Source organism: Chanos chanos, chromosome 3 (assembly GCF_902362185.1).
Source record: "Chanos chanos chromosome 3, fChaCha1.1, whole genome shotgun sequence".
In the NCBI taxonomy this organism is placed as follows: Eukaryota; Metazoa; Chordata; class Actinopteri; order Gonorynchiformes; family Chanidae; genus Chanos; species Chanos chanos.
Genome location: NC_044497.1, coordinates 51,197,776 through 51,219,910, shown reverse-complemented (window position 1 = coordinate 51,219,910; position 22,135 = coordinate 51,197,776). Strand labels below are relative to the sequence as shown.

General features: G+C 47.9%; 1 protein-coding gene across 1 annotated transcript in view; it reads right to left on the bottom strand.

The window, feature by feature from the left end:
• Nucleotides 1–22,135, bottom strand: part of ank1b (ankyrin 1, erythrocytic b) — a 67,020-nt gene that overhangs the window by 5,323 nt on the left and 39,562 nt on the right. The window contains exons 19-38 of the mRNA XM_030770289.1: nucleotides 21,888–21,986; nucleotides 21,208–21,306; nucleotides 20,668–20,760; nucleotides 20,419–20,491; nucleotides 20,146–20,166; nucleotides 19,193–19,316; nucleotides 18,403–18,466; nucleotides 17,893–18,005; nucleotides 17,391–17,615; nucleotides 16,775–16,929; nucleotides 16,393–16,604; nucleotides 15,480–15,684; nucleotides 15,099–15,195; nucleotides 14,453–14,681; nucleotides 13,912–14,040; nucleotides 12,771–12,890; nucleotides 12,007–12,091; nucleotides 10,544–10,618; nucleotides 10,275–10,406; nucleotides 9,935–10,081 (exon numbers count right to left, since the gene is read on the bottom strand). Of these exons, the coding sequence (XP_030626149.1) occupies nucleotides 9,935–10,081; nucleotides 10,275–10,406; nucleotides 10,544–10,618; nucleotides 12,007–12,091; nucleotides 12,771–12,890; nucleotides 13,912–14,040; nucleotides 14,453–14,681; nucleotides 15,099–15,195; nucleotides 15,480–15,684; nucleotides 16,393–16,604; nucleotides 16,775–16,929; nucleotides 17,391–17,615; nucleotides 17,893–18,005; nucleotides 18,403–18,466; nucleotides 19,193–19,316; nucleotides 20,146–20,166; nucleotides 20,419–20,491; nucleotides 20,668–20,760; nucleotides 21,208–21,306; nucleotides 21,888–21,986 (2,497 nt within the window). The remainder of the gene's footprint in view (nucleotides 1–9,934; nucleotides 10,082–10,274; nucleotides 10,407–10,543; nucleotides 10,619–12,006; nucleotides 12,092–12,770; nucleotides 12,891–13,911; nucleotides 14,041–14,452; nucleotides 14,682–15,098; nucleotides 15,196–15,479; nucleotides 15,685–16,392; nucleotides 16,605–16,774; nucleotides 16,930–17,390; nucleotides 17,616–17,892; nucleotides 18,006–18,402; nucleotides 18,467–19,192; nucleotides 19,317–20,145; nucleotides 20,167–20,418; nucleotides 20,492–20,667; nucleotides 20,761–21,207; nucleotides 21,307–21,887; nucleotides 21,987–22,135) is intronic.

The following is a 22,135-nucleotide window of genomic DNA, read 5'->3' as shown; positions in this document are numbered from 1 at the left end:
TGTTGAAAGTTTCACAATAACAAAAACACCAAACAGGAAAACGACAAAAGTGAACTTTACATAAAAAGGGAGAAATTCACACACTGAAAGCATGCCATGCACACATATGTCGGTTATTACAAAACAACACAAAAAGTCCAAAAACCTTTTTTCTTTTCTACACGATCACATTTTCTTGTCACAGCAGAACATGTGGAAAGCACATCGAGCCCATGCACATGCACTGAGAGACAACACTACATCACAAATAAAGAGTTCACCTGCTAAAAACAGGTACAGTTAATTAAAAAAAAACGAATTAAAAAAAAAAAAACATAAAAATGAGAGGAGAGAGGAGGCCCAGAGGAGGTCAACATGAGGTCGTTATGAGGTCAGAGGTCGGAGAGGAGAGCTGTGAGGAGGAAGAGTAGGGCGGCTGGGCTGCAGATGACATGTCCACAGAAAAAGTGAGAGAGAAAGAGGGAGATAGATAGAACGAGAGAGAGAGAGAGAGAGAGAGAGAGAGAGAAAGAGAGAGAGAGAGACTAAGGGAGAACATTTATGGAAGCCAATCAAGCTAAAACTATCTGCACCGGCACAGGTGCCAATTCAAATGATATTGCCCTTCCCAGTTCTAAGCCTCCACTCATGCATGTTAGTAGACATTTCTCATTTCCTCATTCTCACATACCGGAAAACACCCCAGCACATACAGAGGGCGGATGCAGTAAGTTCAAACTGTCTTCATTACATTAGGATGCAAAAAAGACCCTGCAGCAGATTAAAGACGTGAAGGTCCACTTTATAACAGCCCTATGTAATGTCTAACTAAGCACGGTGTATAAAAGGGCCATCAGTTGGGAACCTCTGCCTCAGAAGACAGTGCTTAAATGGTTGTCCAAGGGAAGTATAATTCCGATTTACATACACTTACATAATTTCATAAAGTAATCATTTAACATCACCATCTATACTTAGTCAGTTAACCCTCTCAGGATTTTTCATATTAAACACAAGTACTTTCAGTCAGGTTAATCATTTCATACTAACAGTTTCAACATGTTGGATAACCAATGCACCGTGCAAGTTCTGTATTTTTCCAGCAGGCTGGCAGAGCTCCCCCTCCCCCCGATGCACCCCAAAGTCAACAAGTTGCACGTACACCAAAGACCGCACCCATAAACTTCTCGTCCAGGTCAGGATTAGCCAGCTGACCTGTCCATCCAGGCTGCCCTCTGACCTTACGACCAATAGGGTTAAAGATACAGGTCAGCATATATAAGATTCGCATCCCCCCCGATCGTCAGATCAACCCCCACTCCGGCGAGAAGAAGTCAGAACCTGGACAGTTTAAGTTAATGCGGTGTGCGTCAGTGACGACTGTAAGTGCAAAACATTGTTGGGCTAAGGGTGCATCTTTCGTAATAAGGGGAAGATTTGTAATTAACTGTATATAGTTGTTATATATGTATGCATGTCTTTATTAGTATTTTCATTAGTAACGGTTGCATGTATGATCGCTGTAATTTCCCTGCCGTCTGCCGTCACTAAGATACGTATTTATATGTATGCTAGTCCTTGCCTGTACGTTATAGCCACATAGCCGTATCGATACAATGTGATGTGTACCTGTACAGTGACGTGCATGACCTTAGCGTAACCCCTCCGCTGTTGCCATAGTGCCGGTCCACGATCAGAGTCCCATTGGCACGCATGCGCAGTGTAGCGCCCCAATATGGCGGCGCCCTGTGAATTATTTTCTTAGCATAGCCACTTAGCATGCTGGCATTAGCTATGTAGCATGCTACAGTTAAGAGTCCAATGTGGTTACCGCACACTAGCGCTACTAGTGGGCTCATGAACGCGGACCGGCAACAAGTTATTACAGTTATCTAGTCATGTAACCAAATATTCCCTGTAAATAGTATTGTTCATGTGTATGTATATGTATTTATGTTTATGTTTACATCCATCTTTAACTACTTATCCATTATGTTTTATATGTTTATTTCCAGAAACCACACACGTACAAATACATACTCACCTATACCTACACCCAAACCTGACCATATCAACCAAACCCCCTTTTTGTAAATTCAAGTGTGCTCATGTCGTGCTGTGCGTTTTAATAAATATCAAAAACCCCAAATTGGATGCTTGGATTGTGTTCTGACCGACACCCCACGGTGACAGCAAGGTCCCTGAAACAGCACAAAGGCGTAGTGACACAGGGAGCAGCACACCTCACACTGCACTCTCAGTCACCCTCCTTTTCATGGTCCTTCGAGCCGGACCAGTGTTGTTGCCGTGGAAATGTCTCAGCATCCAACTCCAGCTCCATCCCCCCCACATCGTCCTCACAGGGATACCCGCCGCCCTGCCCACCTTGAGGGCTATGAAGTACAGTATGCACGCACGCACGCACATGAGCACGAAGAGGAGAGAATTAGGCGCCAAGAGGGACAGGCCGAGATGACCCCCCTCGGACCATCAGTACCTGCAGCCCAGAGGCAGTCCCCAGCAGCGACTGGAGGCCAAGAGGAGCTCATGCAGCAACTGTTGGAGACGATGAAGAAGCAGAGCGCCCTTCTCGAGCGTGTGTTGGAGCGCTCTTCAACATCCACGCCATATAGCTCCCGATCCTCTCGCCATTCCTCAAGACGGTCAACACCACGGGAGGCTAAAGTCCTACCAGTCCAACCAACTGCCAACCCAGCCATTGTGCAGGAGCTAACAACACACTTACAGCGCCTGCAGCTGCCACAGTCAGTCCAGTCTCCACCACCTGTCAGCCGAGATCCCTCCTCTGTGTCTTCCGCACTGTACCACCTGCCGCCTTCATTTGAGCCCAAACAGACAGATGTGGCTGCCTCCGATACATCACTGCCGCAGCTGCCGGTCTCACCACTGCCACATCCTCATCCAACGAAGGAAGAACCCCTGGCAGCACCCCAAACCGAACAGCAGCCAGCAGCAGTACCTGGTCAGCCACATTTACCATATCCACCTATGTACTGGCCGCCTGGACCAGTGATGGGTATGCCCTCATACCTGACACCTTACCCTCAGCCCAGCGCCGCCTACCCCAGCCCGTACTGGCCCACGTTTCAGCCTGAGGTGACGGCGACAGCACCATCAAAGACAACAGTGTCCCCTGTGGTGCGGAGACGCTCCTACAGCCGGGTAGTGGGACCCACCTTTCCAGACTTCACCAAGGAGGATGAGACAGAGTACACCATGCTGAGGATGGCATTAAACAACCTGCTCGATCCAGAAGAGACAGAACAGTACAAGTACCACGTCCTCCTGGAGCACCTGAAAGTAGACAAAGCCCGACGCCTGGCGCTGGCCTTCTCTCAAGCACCGGACCCATTCACTCGAGCCGTCAGAGCGCTAGATGAGAGGTACGGTCAACCCCGCCAGCTAGCCTCCCGAGAAATCAAGGCCATCATGGATTTGCCTCCCATTCGACCTGGAGATGGACAGGCATTTGACGATTTCGCCCTCCGCATCCACTCACTTGTGGGACTGTTGCAGACCCTAGGCGGACAGGGGCAGGCGGAGCTGGCCTGTGGTTCTCATGTGGAGCGCCTACTGGAGAAGCTGCCAACGGACCAGTTCTGCCGATTTAAGAGGCACATCAGTAAGCTCAAACCAGAGACTATGGCCTACACCCTCCTAGACTTCTCCACCTGGCTGCAATTGGAAACAAGGTGCCAACCTAGGAGAGAACAGCCTCCAGCAACACGGAGGGACAGGCCCCTGCTAAAGCCCAAGCATCAGCCTACAACAATTCTGCATGGTGTAGAAAAATCCATTCCTGCCTCGAAGTCCCTGTCAGCAGTTCCCTCACCATCACAACAGAAGGTAAAGTTCCAATCCTATTGCCCTTACTGCGATAACTCTGACCATCATCTAAGTCAGTGCTCTGACTTTAAACAGCTCTCCACTGAGAGAAAGATAGCCTGGATAAAGGACAACAGAAGGTGCTGGCGATGTGCGCGCACCCACCAGGCAGCGCAGTGCACCCTCAAGAAGCCGTGTCGGATCTGTAACGGGAAGCACCTGCAGGTCCTTCACGACGTCAACCAGAGACCCAGCGAGAGTACGTGCCTGGTGAACTCGGCAGTGAAGACCCTGTATTTAGATCGTCCCAGTAACTGCAACCATGTGCTCCTTAAAGTCATCAAGGTCATCTTGCGCCATGGAGAAAGGTCACTGGAAACATATGCAGTGCTGGATGACGGGTCTGAGCGCACAATCCTCCTCCAGTCTGCAGCCCAACAGCTGCAGTTACAAGGTGAAGCGGAGAACTTGGCACTGAGGACCGTCCGACAGGATGTGAAGGTACTGCATGGGTCATCTGTATCCTTCACAGTCTCACCAGTGGCGAACCAAAGAAAGACATACAGGATTCGTCACGCCTTCACTGCCAATCACCTCACACTAGCAGAGCACTCACACCCTGCTGCCTCCCTCCAGAAGAGGTACCGTCACCTGCAAGGACTTCCACTAGAGACGCTCAATAAAGTGTCACCACTGCTGCTGATTGGAGCCGACAACACTCACCTCATCACTCCCGTCGAGCCAGTCAGACTGGGCCCACTTGGGGGGGGGCCCCGCAGCAATCAGGACCAGGCTAGGCTGGACACTGCAAGGGCCCGCAAGAGACTTTCATAATCCAGTCCGTGCAACACAATGTCTGCTGACCTCCATTGTTTCCCCAGCAGCTGAACTTTATCGCCACGTCAAGAAACTATGGCAACTAGACACAGTGCCATACCGGAGTGAGAAATTGGTAACCAGATCCAGGCAAGACCGTAAGGCAGTCGACATACTGGAGGAAAAAACGGTTAGAATTACGGTTGATGGAGTGGACCGGTATGCAACCCCCTTGCTTCGAATGGAAAACTTCCCAATCCTGAAGGCTCCTAAGCAGGCAGTAATGGCAAGACTCCGAGCCACAGAGGGCAGATTAGCAAAGGACCCAGAAAGGGCAGCGGCATATAATGAGGAGGTAGAAAAATTGGAGAAAGCAGGTTATGTTACCAAGCTGGGTCCTAGGGAGGTTGAGGCAGCAGAGGAGACCTGGTACATTCCCCACCACATGGTTCATCACAACGGGAAGAACCGCATTGTGTTCGACTGCTCATTCAAGTATAAAGGTCAGAACTTGAACACCCTCCTACTTCCTGGACCACCGCTCGGGCCATCACTGCTAGGGGTGCTACTGAGATTCAGGCAACATGCTGTAGCCATTAGTGGGGACATCAAGGGAATGTTCCACCAGGTCCGTCTCCTACCCCAAGATAAGCCCCTGCTTCGCTTCCTCTGGCGCGACATGGCCAGAGATGTTCCTCCTAGTGTGTATGAATGGCAAGTTGTACCGTTCGGCACAACCTGCAGCCCATGCTGTGCCACCTTCGCACTCCAAAGACACATTCTGGATCATAGCCAACCGAACGAAGATGTGCGGCACTCAGTAGAACGGTGTTTCTACGTAGATAACTGCCTCCAGAGCCTCACATCTGTCGAAGAAGCAAGGCAGTTAGTAAATAAGCTGAGAGCACTTCTGGCTACGGGTGGCTTTGACCTCAGGCAGTGGGCAAGTAACATCGGAGATGTCATCAGCCATTTGCCAAAGGAATCCAGGTCAGAGAGCAGTGAGCTGTGGCTTACGCAGAACAGAGTAGATCCCCAAGAACTAGCACTGGGACTGCGCTGGAGTTGCAGAAGCGACACACTCGGATACAGATATCGCCCAGTCGACCCTGCTGAACCCACAATGCGCCACATTTACCGAGTCCTGGCTAGCCAATATGATCCACTGGGCTACATCATCCCCTTCATCACCCGAGCCAAAGTCATTGTACAACGTCTGTGGAGCAAGGAGCGTGATTGGGACGACCCCCTCCTCCCAGAAGACCTGCTGCAGGCATGGAAAGCTTGGGAAGGTGAGCTGCCATGTCTAAAAAACATCACCATGCCTCGGTGCTACACCAGCCCAGAGCTGGACACTCCGACAGTCAGCAGAGAAATCCACATCTTCTGCGATGCCTCAGAGTGTGCTTATGGGTCGGTAGCATACATGCGCTCTGAAGATGAGCGAGGTCAAGTCCAAGTGGCGTTCCTGATGGCTAGATCAAGAGTGGCCCCAAAGCGTCAACAGTCGATTCCACGTTTAGAACTCTGTGCAGCTTTGACTGGTGCACAGCTTGCCAGGGTCTTAGAGAATGAGCTGACCGTCCCCATCAAACAGACGGTACTGTGGTCCGACTCCACAACAGTGCTCACCTGGTTACAGTCAGACTCCTGCCGCTTTAAAGTGTTTGTGGGGACCAGAGTCGCTGAGATTCAGGAGCTCACAGACAACCACATCTGGAGATATGTGGAGTCAGCTAACAATCCGGCCGATGACATCACCAGAGGGCGAACCTTATTTGAGCTCACGAAGCCCAGCAGATGGAGCCATGGTCCTGCTTTCCTGAGTCAGCCACCAGCGAAGTGGCCAAAGAAGCCAGACAGCAAACCCCCCGATGATGCTGCAGAGGTAAAGAAGCCAATCTTCTGCGGTATCACCCAAACGGCTACTGACACTATACTTCCAGATGCCAAGCAGTGTGCAACATACCAAGAGTTACTAGAGACCACCACCTTGTTTCTTCATGGGGCGGCAGGGCGCACAGGAAATCCTTCAGCAGCTGACTATTCTGAAGCAGAGAACACCATCCTGAGGAGAACTCAGATGGACAGCTTCAAAGAAGAGTTCACCTGCTTAGAACACAACAAACCCGTGCCACCACAAAGCCGGCTGATCACACTGTCACCCGAGTGGGATGAGGCTGCGCGCCTCATTCGAGTTGGAGGAAGACTCAGGCAAACTGAACAAACTGACCTGGTAGCTGTACACCCCATTGTACTAGACCCAAGCCATGTGGTGACGAAGCTTCTCATCAAGGACTATGATGATCAGCTGCACCACTCGGGGCCAGAGAGAACCTTTGCAGAAATCCGACGGAAATACTGGATTCTGCGGGGACGAGAGGCAATCCGGCGACACCAGCATGGCTGCCTGGAATGTCAGAAATGGAGGGCAAAACCTGTTGTTCCAAAGATGGCAGACTTACCCCCAGCACGGCTCCGACTATTCAAACCAGCCTTCTATTCTACAGGAATGGACTGCTTCGGACCCTTTGCAGTAAAACTAGGCCGGAGGACGGAGAAAAGATGGGGCATAATTTTCAAGTGCCTGACTACTAGAAGTGTGCATCTTGATCTCCTCAACAGCATAGATGCAGACTCCTTCTTAATGGCACTGAGAAGATTCATCGCTCGGAGAGGAACCCCATGGGAATTGATATCAGATCAAGGCACCAATTTCAAGGGAGGAGAGAGGGAACTGAAAGAAGCCTTTGCCATGTTGAGCCCCACTTTACAAGTACAGCTGGCTAGACAGAAAATTCAGTTTCATTTCAACCCTCCAAACGCCCCACACTTTGGAGGAACATGGGAGCGGGAAATTCGCTCAGTGAAGGATGCACTCCGAACAACACTAGGAGCGCAAACTGTGTCTGAGGAAGTCCTGAGGACAGTCCTAATTGAGGTGGAAGGCATCCTGAATGCAAAACCCCTGGGATATGTGTCCGCGGACATAGCAGATCCTGATCCTGTCACCCCAAATCTCCTTCTCATGGGGCGGCTTGATTCATCCTTGCCACAAGTGACATACCCAAACGACGAACTACTGGGTAGGCGACGGTGGCGTCATAGCCAGATACTAGCGGACCATTTCTGGGCCCATTTCACAAAGTGTTATCTGCCAAAATTGCAAGCCCGACAAAAATGGCAGAGGGACAGTCCCAATCTGAAAGTAGGCACAGTCGTGATGATTGTGGATCCACAGCTCCCCAGAGCTTTGTGGCCTATTGGAAAAATATCAGCTGTTGTCACTGGCAGAGATGGACGTGTCCGGACAGCGAGTGTTCAAGTGAGGGACAAGATTTACTTGCGACCAGTGGCACGGCTAATCGAGCTGCCAGCCATCCCAGATGATACAGCAAACAACCCCTGACGAAACTGTGGCCCTTTAGTAAAGCAAATTTGCAAGCAAATTTGGGGGCGGCTGTATAAAAGGGCCATCAGTTGGGAACCTCTGCCTCAGAAGACAGTGCTTAAATGGTTGTCCAAGGGAAGTATAATTCCGATTTACATACACTTACATAATTTCATAAAGTAATCATTTAACATCACCATCTATACTTAGTCAGTTAACCCTCTCAGGATTTTTCATATTAAACACAAGTACTTTCAGTCAGGTTAATCATTTCATACTAACAGTTTCAACATGTTGGATAACCAATGCACCGTGCAAGTTCTGTATTTTTCCAGCAGGCTGGCAGAGCTCCCCCTCCCCCCGATGCACCCCAAAGTCAACAAGTTGCACGTACACCAAAGACCGCACCCATAAACTTCTCGTCCAGGTCAGGATTAGCCAGCTGACCTGTCCATCCAGGCTGCCCTCTGACCTTACGACCAATAGGGTTAAAGATACAGGTCAGCATATATAAGATTCGCATCCCCCCCGATCGTCAGATCAACCCCCACTCCGGCGAGAAGAAGTCAGAACCTGGACAGTTTAAGTTAATGCGGTGTGCGTCAGTGACGACTGTAAGTGCAAAACATTGTTGGGCTAAGGGTGCATCTTTCGTAATAAGGGGAAGATTTGTAATTAACTGTATATAGTTGTTATATATGTATGCATGTCTTTATTAGTATTTTCATTAGTAACGGTTGCATGTATGATCGCTGTAATTTCCCTGCCGTCTGCCGTCACTAAGATACGTATTTATATGTATGCTAGTCCTTGCCTGTACGTTATAGCCACATAGCCGTATCGATACAATGTGATGTGTACCTGTACAGTGACGTGCATGACCTTAGCGTAACCCCTCCGCTGTTGCCATAGTGCCGGTCCACGATCAGAGTCCCATTGGCACGCATGCGCAGTGTAGCGCCCCAATATGGCGGCGCCCTGTGAATTATTTTCTTAGCATAGCCACTTAGCATGCTGGCATTAGCTATGTAGCATGCTACAGTTAAGAGTCCAATGTGGTTACCGCACACTAGCGCTACTAGTGGGCTCATGAACGCGGACCGGCAACAAGTTATTACAGTTATCTAGTCATGTAACCAAATATTCCCTGTAAATAGTATTGTTCATGTGTATGTATATGTATTTATGTTTATGTTTACATCCATCTTTAACTACTTATCCATTATGTTTTATATGTTTATTTCCAGAAACCACACACGTACAAATACATACTCACCTATACCTACACCCAAACCTGACCATATCAACCAAACCCCCTTTTTGTAAATTCAAGTGTGCTCATGTCGTGCTGTGCGTTTTAATAAATATCAAAAACCCCAAATTGGATGCTTGGATTGTGTTCTGACCGACACCCCACGGTGACAGCAAGGTCCCTGAAACAGCACAAAGGCGTAGTGACACAGGGAGCAGCACACCTCACACTGCACTCTCAGTCACCCTCCTTTTCACACGGTCATCTCTAGGTTTTTTGCCGGTTTTCACTCTCTGCCCAGAGAATGACGTTGTACTCCATTTAATTCATCTAACAGCCTTTAGAAAAGAGAAGTACGTTTCAGACGTTCGGCTCTCCGGGTTTGTCGGGTGAATTTCGCTATCAAACCGTCACAGACGCCCTCGTAAAACCGTTTCTGTCTTCTTAACACACTGTAACGGGGGGGGGGGGGGCCGGATCAGAGTAGTGGTTGAGTACCAATCTGAAAAGACCGTAATGATTTCCCTTTTGATACCAAGAGAGAGGTCAGGCTCTGGGAGAGAAGATGAGACTTGTTCCCTTCAACTGCTCGCTGTACGACCTGAGCTCAGCCTTTCCGGCGACAGGGCTTGCCGGGAAGCCGTCCTTACCATTAATGACGCTGGGAGACAGCAGCGTAGAGTCTCGACACGCTCCCTCCTCCACAGTCTCAGGTACGGCCTGCGGAGCCTGGACCTCCAGGGACTTCACAATGTCCGACCGGTCAATGTTTTTCAGAGCTCCGTACAGACACTCCACTGTCAAAACAAACAAAAGAAACACCCCCCCCCCAAAAAAAGTCTCACTGAGTGTCTATCTGTGGAACCCTTTTTAAACAGCAAATTTAGAGGCGAGCTTAGCATTGAATGAGATTAAAAAAAAAAAAAGCGGGGGGGTGGGGGTGGAATTTATTTTGCTATAGTGGAGCAGTTAGTGGAGCGAGGAGCTCACTTTTGGCTCTCTTGCCTTCCCGGCCGGCCCACAGGTTGAGAAGAGCTGAACTCTGGTCCAGGAGAGAATTAGGGTTCTCGACTCTGATCCTGTTAATGTCATCCACTCCAAACTGCAGTTCCCGAGCCAGTTCTACAAAATGGAGAGTCGTGTTGGGGGGGGGGGGGGGGGGGGGGGGGGGGGGGGGAGAGGTTGGAAGAAGAACGATAATTTAGAGGTGCACGTATTCGAGGCACAGATGGAAAGTCATTTCCGTAAAGCACTCTTACCTGCCCAGCTCAGTCCTAACTGTTCAGCAATCAGTGAGATTTTGAGCTCCGTTCTCTCCATGGCATTCACTGTGGCTACAACAAAAACTCCTGTCAGTGTTATATACAAATAATGACATATGTCCAATTACAAATGCCAAACACACACACAGGCATGCACACACACACACACACACACACACGCGCGTTCACACACTTGCACACATATGAACACACAAATATGCACAAAAACAAACACCAAACACACACACGTACACAAATATGTAAAAAGACAAACACCAAACACACGCACACACAGACACACGCACACAGGCGTGTTCACACACTCGCACACATACAAACACACAAGTATGCATGAAGACAAACACCAAACACACAAACACACAAACACACACACACACACACACACACACAAGTATACAAAAATATGTACAAAGACAAACACCAAACACACACACATACACACACACGCACACTTACACGCACAAAAATATGCACAAAGACAAACACCAGACACACACACACACGCACATTTATACACACACAAATATGCAAAAAGACAAACACCAAACACACACACACACACACACACACACACACTCACGCACGCACGCACACACACAAAAATGCACAAAGACAAACACTAAACACACACACACACACACATATATGAAACAAAGATAACTAAACATTTTATTAAGGCTAATGTATTTTATTCTCAACTTTTTCCTCTAAATATTCAATCCACGCTTGACAGCAACTAAAACCTTAACCATTCTATGAATGACCCTGTAACACTACAATTCTTTTGGCAGTGAGAATTAAGCCAAAAAACTGAATTGGGCCTGTCTCATAAAAGCGGTCAGAACAAGTTTCTCATTGTAAACAGTGACCGCTTACGACCGCGAAACCATAAAATTCGGACTTACCAAAAAATTGGCCAGTTTTCGAGTCGCGCTCCTCTGAGTCAAAAACCCTGTGATGCTTGTGCGACAGATCTGTGACATGCCCTGATTCGATACAGCTGTGCCCGCTCCCACAGCCCCCTGATCTGCACATACAACCTGACCCTGCTTCAGCAGCAGGCAAAAGAGCAATCCCTTCTTCTTCAGGAACTCATTCTCATGGAGCTAGCCATGCTACCAGGATTTGCATTGAATTCAGCAACATGCAACCCCATTCATTCCACCGGCAACGGGGGCAAAAAAAAAGTCCCAAACCCTACTGGTCCGCCTGACGTCTTCCAGCGCCCGCTTAACCCGGGGGGGGGGTGCAAATCCGGCACTGGCCGACTGGACGGCAGCGCGCTGGGGTCCAGTGGGCCAGCGCTTTGCATACAAGGCTCAGAGGGTGCCATGCACGAGTAAAGGAACGTAATCAGGTGCAACATTCATGGGGCCCCTCTCCCCCCTTTTTCCCCCCGCCCCTTTTCCGAATCAAGGAGGCGCGTTTGCGTGTCTTACCTGGGCCGGGCTCGCTGAGGGCGCTGTACCTCTCCCTCAGAGCCAGCGGGGTCAGAGTTCTCCGGCGCTCCTCGCTCCCCACAACCTGAGGCGAACAGATAACGAAAGCGTCACGCTGTAAATGCCGTCCCGACTCAAAGTGCCCCCCCCCCCCCCCCCCCACAGAGTCCACGACCAGCAGAGATCAGAATTATTAGTGTGATTACTCGCATATTAGCAGTTCAGTCATCTCATGTTCTGTTATACTCGTTTCAATCTGGTCTCTGACTTTGGTTTCAGCCCAGTTCGTATGGAAAATATACGCTGTGAAGTGGCCTTTTGTAACGTGTAGCAAAAATATGAACAGGGGGAATCTCAATAATCACGACTTCCATTAAATATAAATTTCGTTGTTGGACAGGATCGTATCAGAGGCGTACAAATGGCACGTCTCTCCTGCTCGAGATGAATTTTAATCCAGTTTCTGTAGCAGTGACACTATTTTCCTTTGTGCTGACCATCTGTAAGGCTTCAAAATTTTAAGCAGCTAAGAAGGCTATGATTGCACTCAGCGTCACCATTAGTAACATAAGAGAATGGGAAGGGGCTCAGTGAAGATGTGGGCTGGTCTTGCAGGGTTTAGGTAATGATGTTGTGAAAGATTAGAAGCGTTTGAGAAGGAGCAGAGCAGAGAGGTGAAGAGTCCGCCCGTGTCTAAAAGGACTCTAATTGAATCTGAGTGTTGTTTTTTTGTTTTTTTTCTCCAGAAGCCTCAAGGGCAGTACCTTAACACAGGGAGGCATGACGATGTTGAGGTTGCACAGCACATGCTGCGTGTCCTCATATTTTGTGGACTTGCGGAGGAAGGACAGGAATCCAGTGGCGTCCTTATTGCTGTCTCTCACCTGAGTAAGAGGGAGAGAGGGAGGTTGCAGGAGGAAGAGGAAGAGGAGGAAGAGGCAGAACAGATGGAGAAGAGAGAGGAAGGAGAACAGGGAGCAGAGGGATGATGATGAAAAGAACAGAAAGAACAAAAAGGAGGAAAGGGGAGAAACATAGGAAGAAGAGAGATGTGAACAGAGAGAGAGAGAGGGAGAGAGAGAGAGAAGGAAAGAGAGGGCAAGAAAGAAAGAGAAAAAAAAGAGAATTAGACTCTCTGTACCAGCGCGCCGACACAAACAGGTAGACGGGGGAGGGGATGGAAGCAGTCCATAGGCAGGCGAGAGAGAGAGAGACATTTACCTTCACATTTACCTTGTCGTCTGTGAGATCAGACAGTAAGAGAGTGACCGTGAGAGAGAGAGAGAGAGACAGTGAGACAGACATACAGACAGGCAGGCAGGCAAGAAGGAAGGTGAAAGAGTTAAGGGCATGCAGAAAAGAACTGTGGACCAAATTTATAGCTACATACAGAGAGAGAGAGAGAGAGAGAGAGAGAGAGAGAGAGGGTCACTGCACCACAGGGACATTAAGTCCACAAGCGGCTCGTCTGAGAGAGACAGTCTGAGACGGACACACACAGATACGCAGACTTTAAAGCCACAATGAGAAACACACCACACAGACACAGAGAGAGGAGCAGAGAGTGAGAGAGACGGAAAGAGACTGATAGCAGGAAGGTGTGTGGACAGCTAATCAGATACACACAAATCAGTAAGAGGATATGGAAAACCAAAGAAGCGACATAAAACACACAGACACACAGATACAACCACGCACACACACACACAAGAACACGGACACACACACACACACACACACACACACACACACATATATATATATACATTCACCCACACACATACACAAACACAGCATATTTATGACAGCTAAACAACAATAAATATAGACACTGAAAGAGGGATACAAACATCACTTTAGATTCACAAACACATCACACAGAGATAGAAGGACAAACAGACAGACCTTCACAGTGACGGGAAGTCGGTTATCTCTGAAGGCCTGGAAACTGAAACTGCGAGGTTGTTGTGTGGCCTTCCTAACTGGAACAAGGTTTCCGGAACATTCCAGGTGCAGTGGCATACCCTCCATTACCTGTGGGAGGAGAGGGGGTGACAGTGAGTCAGAGCATGAGTCAGAGCACAGCCACACTGACTCACGTAAATATTTAGAGCTGTCAAGATCATATTTTAGTAGTTAAACACACAAAGATTCATATGCCTGAGCAGCAATCCAAATTCCCTCTAACGCAAACCAACAGCAAACAACAAAACAAACAATAACAAGACTGCGAATGTGTGCACTCAATTTACCATTGAATGGAATGGATCACATAATAATATCACAGGGCACAGATAGTACCCACTCACAACGTGCATGCGTACGCACACACATGCACACACACACACACACACACACACACACACACACACACACACACACAAACAACACACACACACACACACACACACACACATAAACAAACGCACACAAAACCTCAATATACCTCAATATCTCTGCTTCGGGCTACTTCGGTGAAGTTTTCGTGCAGTTCCAGGGTTTTATCCATCTTGTCGTCAGTCATACAGTAGCAGCGAAGTCGACCTTCTCGTGCCTCGTTCATCTTGGCAAAGACCACAAACTTGGCCATGTACGGTACGGCCATCAGCTCGCGGTACAGCAGGTTGGCAAAGGTCACGGCCTCCGCCGTCCGAGGGCAATCTGCTAGCCAGAACCTACGACAGGACACACGCTGGCACTCAGAGACAAGAGGCGGGGGCTCCCAGAGCCATGGGCGCAAGCGTCTGCTTTATTCACTAATGTGAGGTGATTGTTTGTGCGTTTGTTCATGGGAGCTGTCTAAGCGCACTGCACAGCTCAACATGATATAAGAGAATGCGAATGTTTGTGTGTGTGTGTGTGTGTGTGTGTGTGTGAGAGAGGCGAAGAGAGAGAGAGAGAGTGTATGTGTGTGTGTGTGTGTGTGTGTGTGTGAGAGAGAGAGAGAGAGTGAGAGAGAGAGAGAGAGAGAGAGAGAGAGAGGGAGAGAGAGATAGAAAATGTGTGTGTGTGTGTGTGTGTAAGCAGGATATGAGAACGACATGACAACATGTAACACAGAGTTTGCTCAAGGCTTATGGGGAGTTGCTCACCTTGCAGACACATTGGTGGTGAAGTTGGCGCAGTTGTTGGCATACATGAGCTTGGTGGTGCCAGTGATGTCTTCCCACTGGGCAGGGGCTGTGCCACCTGGAGAAGGTGTTACATATTTGTTGTTGTTGCTTAGAAAATTTCCCTTTTTTTCCCCAAACAACACCATCTGGAATCATCTTTCTCTGTCTATAATTATCCCTAAGTCTGTTTTTCCAGACTGAACACCAATCTGTTTTAGCATTTTCCGAAATGCTTGGCAGGACAGAAGGCAGAACAAAGCAAGCCAAAGCCAAACCTCTTACCCAAAGTCTAATCCCAAACCATGTTTTCACTGATACCTCCCCCCCCTCCCCAAGAGCAGAAGAGAACCTGGGCCATACCAATGACACTGCAGAGGAGGCGCAGGCTGGTAGTGTCCCCCTCGCCAGCATCTCGTGGACTCTCCCTCCAGGAGGGGGGCAGGGGGATGCGAAGGCCAATAGGCCGATGGAACTTGCGTCTGCGCGGCTCTACAGTCACCACAGGGCTGAAGGTGGCCTGGTTCCCCAGCTGTCGAGTCAGCAACTCATCAGGAATTGGCTGAGCCTGGATAGGGAAGGGTCGAGAGTGAAGGAGAGAGAAGAGAAGAGAAGAGAAGAGAAGAGAAGAGAAGAGAAGAGAAGAGAAGAGAAGAGGAGAGGAGAGGACAGAAGAGGAGAGGAGAGGAGAGGAGAGGAGAGGAGAGAAGAGAAGAGAAGAGAAGAGAAGAGAAGAGAAGAGAAGAGAAGAGAAGAGAAGAGGAGTGGAGAGGAGAGGAGAAGAGAGGAGAGGTTAGAGGAGAGGAGAGGAGAGGACAGGACAGGACAGGTTAGGAGAGGAGAAAGGGGTCCATTGGGAAAAGCACAGCATGAGTGATGACAGAATGGAAAAGACCAGAGGAAAAACACAGTGGAAAAAAAAACAGGTGGAGGACTGATAACAAATTCTCTCCCATCTTGACAAGGTCACATTTCTGAACACAATGTATACAAAAGCATTCCGTATACATTAAAGTTATTCATGTGCATATACAGACAAAGTTTGCATGTAAAGTCGGTTTTGTACTAAAGTCTGTCTACAGTCTGTCGGCACTTATCACCATTTTTTTAAAATCCACAAGACCTATATAAAAATAAACTAGAATTAGCATCAAAGGAGTCCAAAAAGACACAGTAAAAGAGTCTGACTTTTGAAAACATTCGCAGAGTCTGACTTTTGAAAAAATACGGTTAGGTTTGAGTGACTCCCTCCCTTTTTTTAATCGTCCTATCTCACCTGTAATCCTAGTCGAACTCTTTTGGTGACTGCAGTCTCTGGGAAGATAGCCTGCACTTGAGGGACCAGCTTACTGGTCAGCTGACCACCCTCTGGACCAATCAGGTCGCTCTCTTGCTGGACACGCGACACCACAGCAAAATACAGGGGGAAATCTGTGGAGATGATTCGTCGAATTCTCTTCTTGTCTAACTCCTCCTGACTTTCTAGATCTGAAATATCGAGGAGTACTGCATTAGTGTGTGTGTGTGTGTTACCGTGTGTCGTTTGTGCTGCTGTAAATAATATCCTTCAGCGAACGTTTTAATCTCAAACTCAATTTGAATTTTAATAGCAGTCTAACAGCAGTTCTGAAAATGTCGGGTCGGTTTTTTACACTTACCTTCGTCCATGCCGTTCAGTATGGTCTCTAGCACGTCATCCCCGTACCGATTGCGATGCTCCTTCCAGACCGACCCATTTTCACTCCGCAGTACCACCAGCTCCCGATCCCCACGGCCCAGTGACGCAAAATGGGGAATCTCTACTATCACAGGCCTGAAATATTTGCATATATATATATTTAGATGTGTAATCGGCACTGACGGTGTGGGGCCATGAGCTGTGACAGTAGCTGACAGCTCACCTGAAGTGTACTGATGTGAATATACACGTTTAAATTCTCTGTTTCATCTTACTCACACACAGACACACATACACACACACACACACCCAGAAACATTCACACAATCACACAAATTAATAAATTAACCCGAATGTAGCAATAGCCAATTTTGAAACTTTTTACTTCCTGTTTTAATGATAACAGAAATCATTTTTTTTTATTAAAAAATGCTTTTTCCAAGAGGAAAGTAGCATCAGTCCATAAGTCCTGAACTGTCAGATATTCATGTGTTCAAGGGAACAAATGGTCCACACAACGCTACGAGGACCCAAACCACACGCAGACACACACATACAGTACACACACCAATGCAAACCTACACAAACACACTCACCCAAGGAACTGCATGCTGGAGGGTCCCAAAGAGATGATGCGGCTGGCGAGTCCCTCCCCCTCGACCAGCGGAGGTGGGGTGGTGAGTTTCTGAGGTTTGACCAGGCGGCAGGTGATGCGCGTGGGGGCCGCGCAGGTGCGGGGGGGAATGATCACGCGCAGCCCGTTGTGCCTGCTACCGCGCATCGAACCTCCCCGCGCGTCCACCATAAAACTCACCAGGAACCTGTCAATCAAACACCACCAGATACCGTAAACACGCAACACAAAGCCTGCCGGTCGCTCCTGCGCCCCTTAAAAACGGAACGGATAGCATGTCTTAAGACATTAACTCATTAGCAGGGTGGATGACAGTAGGACAGGGAATATATGTGTATGATAAACAGGCATAGAGGCAACATAGCTGCGAAGCCTTTTGAAATGTCTGCTCAGTTATTAGGGGGGTGGGGTGATGGATGGTGGGGGTGGGGTGGGGGGGTGTGAATCTATCGAAGTCCACTGACCCAGTGTGGATGGGACTGGCCACTGGACTAACGTTGTCTGAGGTCTCTGTGGCCGGACTACTGGGGATCAGTGAGTCCTCGTCATACTCCTTAGGCAGAGGGACAGGGGTGTGCTGCAGACAGACAGAGCAGCACAGATCACAGAGGGCGACCACATTCATAACTGTCAAACAGCAAACCATGGCTTTATGAACGAGAGAGAGAGTGAGAGAGAAAGAGAGAGCAAGAGAAGGAGAGAGAGACAGAGAGAGAGAGAGAGAGAGAGAGAAAGGGAGAGAGGAAGAGCGAGAGAGAGCGAGAGAGAGAGAGAGCGAGAGAAAGGGAGAGGAAGAGAGAGAGAGAGAGAGAGAGAGAGAGAGCGAGAGAAAGAGAGAGAGAGAGAAAGAGAGAGAGATAGAGAGAGAGAAAGGGAGAGAGGAAGAGAGAGAGAAAGAGAGAGAGAGAGAGAGAGAACAAAGCTGGAGCATTTTCATTTTTAAAACTCAGACAACAACACAAAAAACACATTACCTGGTCCAGCATGACTGTTTCAGGTGACACACAAGGGATTCTGGGAATTGCAGGGGAGTAAGGTCTAAAGACAATGAAAGAGAATTTAGGTTCAGTATAGTTTTTATTTTGGATTGAGATGGGTCAGATTCTGAACTTCTGATGGACTATCCAACTCATAAACCCTTAATCATAAGCCTGTTACACTCATACAATGTTTTTTTTATCTTCTGAACTTCTGAATTCTTTTGATAAGCTTTAGTCATCAACATACATCCTGTGATTTAGACAGAAACCAACATTCATGTCTTCAAGACCGTTCTAAACTCTGCCATGATTTTTTTTTTCGGCAAAGTTCCAGCAACATTTTGCTGTCTGTGATTAGTGAACGCAGGCAGAAATAAGTCATGACTGACACAAAGCTTACTTTTCCTTATGATTCTTACAAAAGTCCATTAATAAGATAGCCCCATTCCATATCTATAATGGTCAGTAACCAAGACAACCAATGAGAGAGTAGCATGGGTGAACCAATAAGGAAAAGAAAAGGTATAAAGGTGAAGGTCTGAGTTTTTGTGTTGTCCTCAGAGCTGGACAGGAACTCACAGGCTTGTTACACAGCCTGCTAGTAGTATTAACTGGTCTTGTTCATCTGAGTGTGAAAAACCATATGAGATTCACTAATCACTGCTGAAGTTTGGACACAATCACTGCAGTCTTCTATGTTTTCACACTCTGAAATATCTCGGTTTACGCCTTTAAGTGGCTGGCAGAAGTCTATTTCTCCGGCAGGACAGAAGAGAAAGCTCACGTTGTTCCCAGGCCGCTCTCAAAGTCTCTAAGAGTTTTCTTAGGTGACAGGAAGTCTTCATCCTGGTCCTTCAGATCGTCCAGTTTAAGATAGCGAGCGCCGTCCATCCCCAGGAGTTCATCACCTGCACACAGCACAACAGAGATATCAAACACACACACACACACACACACACATACACACGCACACACATACACACACACACACGCGCGCGCACACACCAAGGAACGACCGAGAGTCAGAGAGTCAGACAGAAAGAGAGGAAACGTTAAAGAAAACAGAAGAATGCACAAACAGGAGGAGCTCAGCTGTCATTCCTGCTCCGTGATCCAGCAGCGATTTGCATACACACACACACACACACAGACAGACAAACCCAACTGGTTCAAGCAATGGAGTCAGACAGACACAAACTGAGTCAATGGAATTAAGATGGGGGGAAATTAAGACATCGAATGACGTCAGTTTACGGCGTTGAACATGCCTGTTACGGAAGTGACTGCAAATTGGTTGGATTCTGTTTGGGAGAGATTGGCTCGGTTATTTAGAGGCTTAATTGCAAGATGCATAGACGCTGTGTTTGATGTGTTCCTTTGGTGCTTTCTGCTGAGTCAAATAATTATCATTAGTCAATTACCAATTTAATTACTGCCAGGCTGTCAGTCCTGCGGTGGCAGTTGGGAGAGAACTTTCGAATATAGCTCTAACTTGCATATCTGGTCCTGTGAGTATGGTGCATCCACAGACAGATGTTACTGCTGACAAAAGAAAATGTCATGACAACATGGTAATGATGAGGAGACAATGTTGCTGAGTTTACACTGAGCGACAGATACAGTGTAGAGAGTCTGGAAAAAAAGCAAAAGACACATCAGAAACACAATGAAAGAGCTTGAAATGGAACCACCGACAACTGGACAACCAAGCCAGACAAACAGGCCAGACGGTCCTACCTAAGGTAAGCTGCGCAACTCCTATAAAAAAAAAAAAAAAAAAAAAAAAAAAGACATGAAAAGACATCATTCAGGATCAGGAACTAGCTGGTAGAGAGCAAGCTTTAGGACCGCTGTGTGTTGGTATCTTGGTTCCCTTTAGTTCCTCCATCAGAAACAGTCATCCTCTGCTGTGCCTCTGAAAGCGTGCAGCTGAGAATCATAGCTTTAAATGTAACGCTCGCTACCGCTCTGTCTAAGGCAACGCAAATCACAGACTTGACAACAACGCACCTTCGTCCTCGGAGACGTCCAAAATCTCATCCACCGTCTCCGGAAAACTCATCCGGTGCTTTTCTGTGGTGATCTGTCACAGAGAGACAGAGAGAGAGAGAGAGAGAGAGAGAGAGAAAGAATGTGTCAGAGAGAGAGAGAGAGAGGGAGGGAAAAATATAATGAGACATGACATTTTATAATAAGATAAGATGCAGCCAAATATAATGAAAAGGGGGAGAGTATATGAACTCTCTGTCCCTCGCTCACCATGGAGACGGATTCCTCAGTGACCAGCTTAAGCACATCAATGACGGAGATGTACCCCAATCGCTTCGCAATGCCCAGAGGTGAGGTTCCATTCTGAGCACAGATAAGAGACAGGAAAAAAAACATCCAATGTCCGTCTCCGATAAATCACCAAATGGACACCACAGCATTTCATTTACTAAAAATACCTTCTGTCTGAAGGCCCCCGCGAGAGATTCGAACCATAAATTTGCTTCACGTGTACTTTAACATTTATAACTAAAAACTCAGCATATAAAGAAAGTCTGTTAACTGTTCCAAGTTGACTGCAACAAGTTGTACAACACAGCTGAAAACAAGGATATTCCATCAAAAGAAAAAAGAAAAAAAAAAAAAAACGTTTCAAGCAAGACATGAAAGGTTTTAGGAGCAAGGGGGAAGATTGGAGAGCGGGGCTCGCGGCGTGTCTCTCAGAGTAGAGTGAAAGAAGTGGAGAGGGAAAGAGGATTAAACGAGAGAGCTGACAACGGAGGAGAGGACGGGAGCGGTCGGAGCACTCACCGTGGTGATCTCATTAGGCTGAGCTCCGTGTTTCAGTAACAGCGTAACGATATCCGTGTGACCCTGCTGGGCTGCCTGGTGCAACGGCGTGTACCCGACCTGGAAACCGACGTTAAGTTTGTGGCACAAAACGTGAAATGCCATGTTGAAACACATAGAGAAAGTAGAGAATAGACAAAGGTATATTTCAAGTGCGACAGGTTTTCTCGTGTGTGTGTGGATTGAAGACTCCTGAGTAGTTCAGGAACCATCTAACAGGGCAAAGATGTTGCCTAAACCTGGGACTCAACTGGGTTGTCAACAGCTTTGTTGCGGACAATATCTCGACATCATAACACAACAAAATTGTGTCATGCAAATTTGCAGTTGACTTCAGTCTCTGTTATTCAGCAGTGGGTAGAGTGAAAAGAACAGTGCTTTCCTGGAAGGGACTTGATGACCCCTCCCTTTACCACACTACCAAAATCATACTGTGGAAGAATGACTTACTGGCTTCACACATGACAGAAGAGGGATGTGTCAGTCTCTCTCACCTCGGCTGAGAAGACTCAGCTAAGGGGGAGACTTATAACTTAATTGGGCCACTCCATAATTGGTGTAAAAGGAGAGGGGGGGGGGGGGGGTATAAAAGTGGTGCTTGCGTAAGTGCAGGGAGCCTCAGATCTTAGGGTTCTGCTTACCCTGGTCTTACTGTTAACGTGAGCTTGCTGCTGCAGGAGGAACTTCACCATCTTGATGTTGCCATAGTGACATGCTACATGTAGAGGTGTATAGCCCATCTAAGATACAATAAGACGGGCAGAGAGAGAGAGAGAGAGAGAGACAGAGAGAGAGAGAGAGAGAGAGAGACAGAGAGAGAGAGAGAGAGAGAGAAAATGAGAAAAACTGAGCTCTGGCTTTCTGCAGTCTCCAGAGGGCTAGGAAAAAA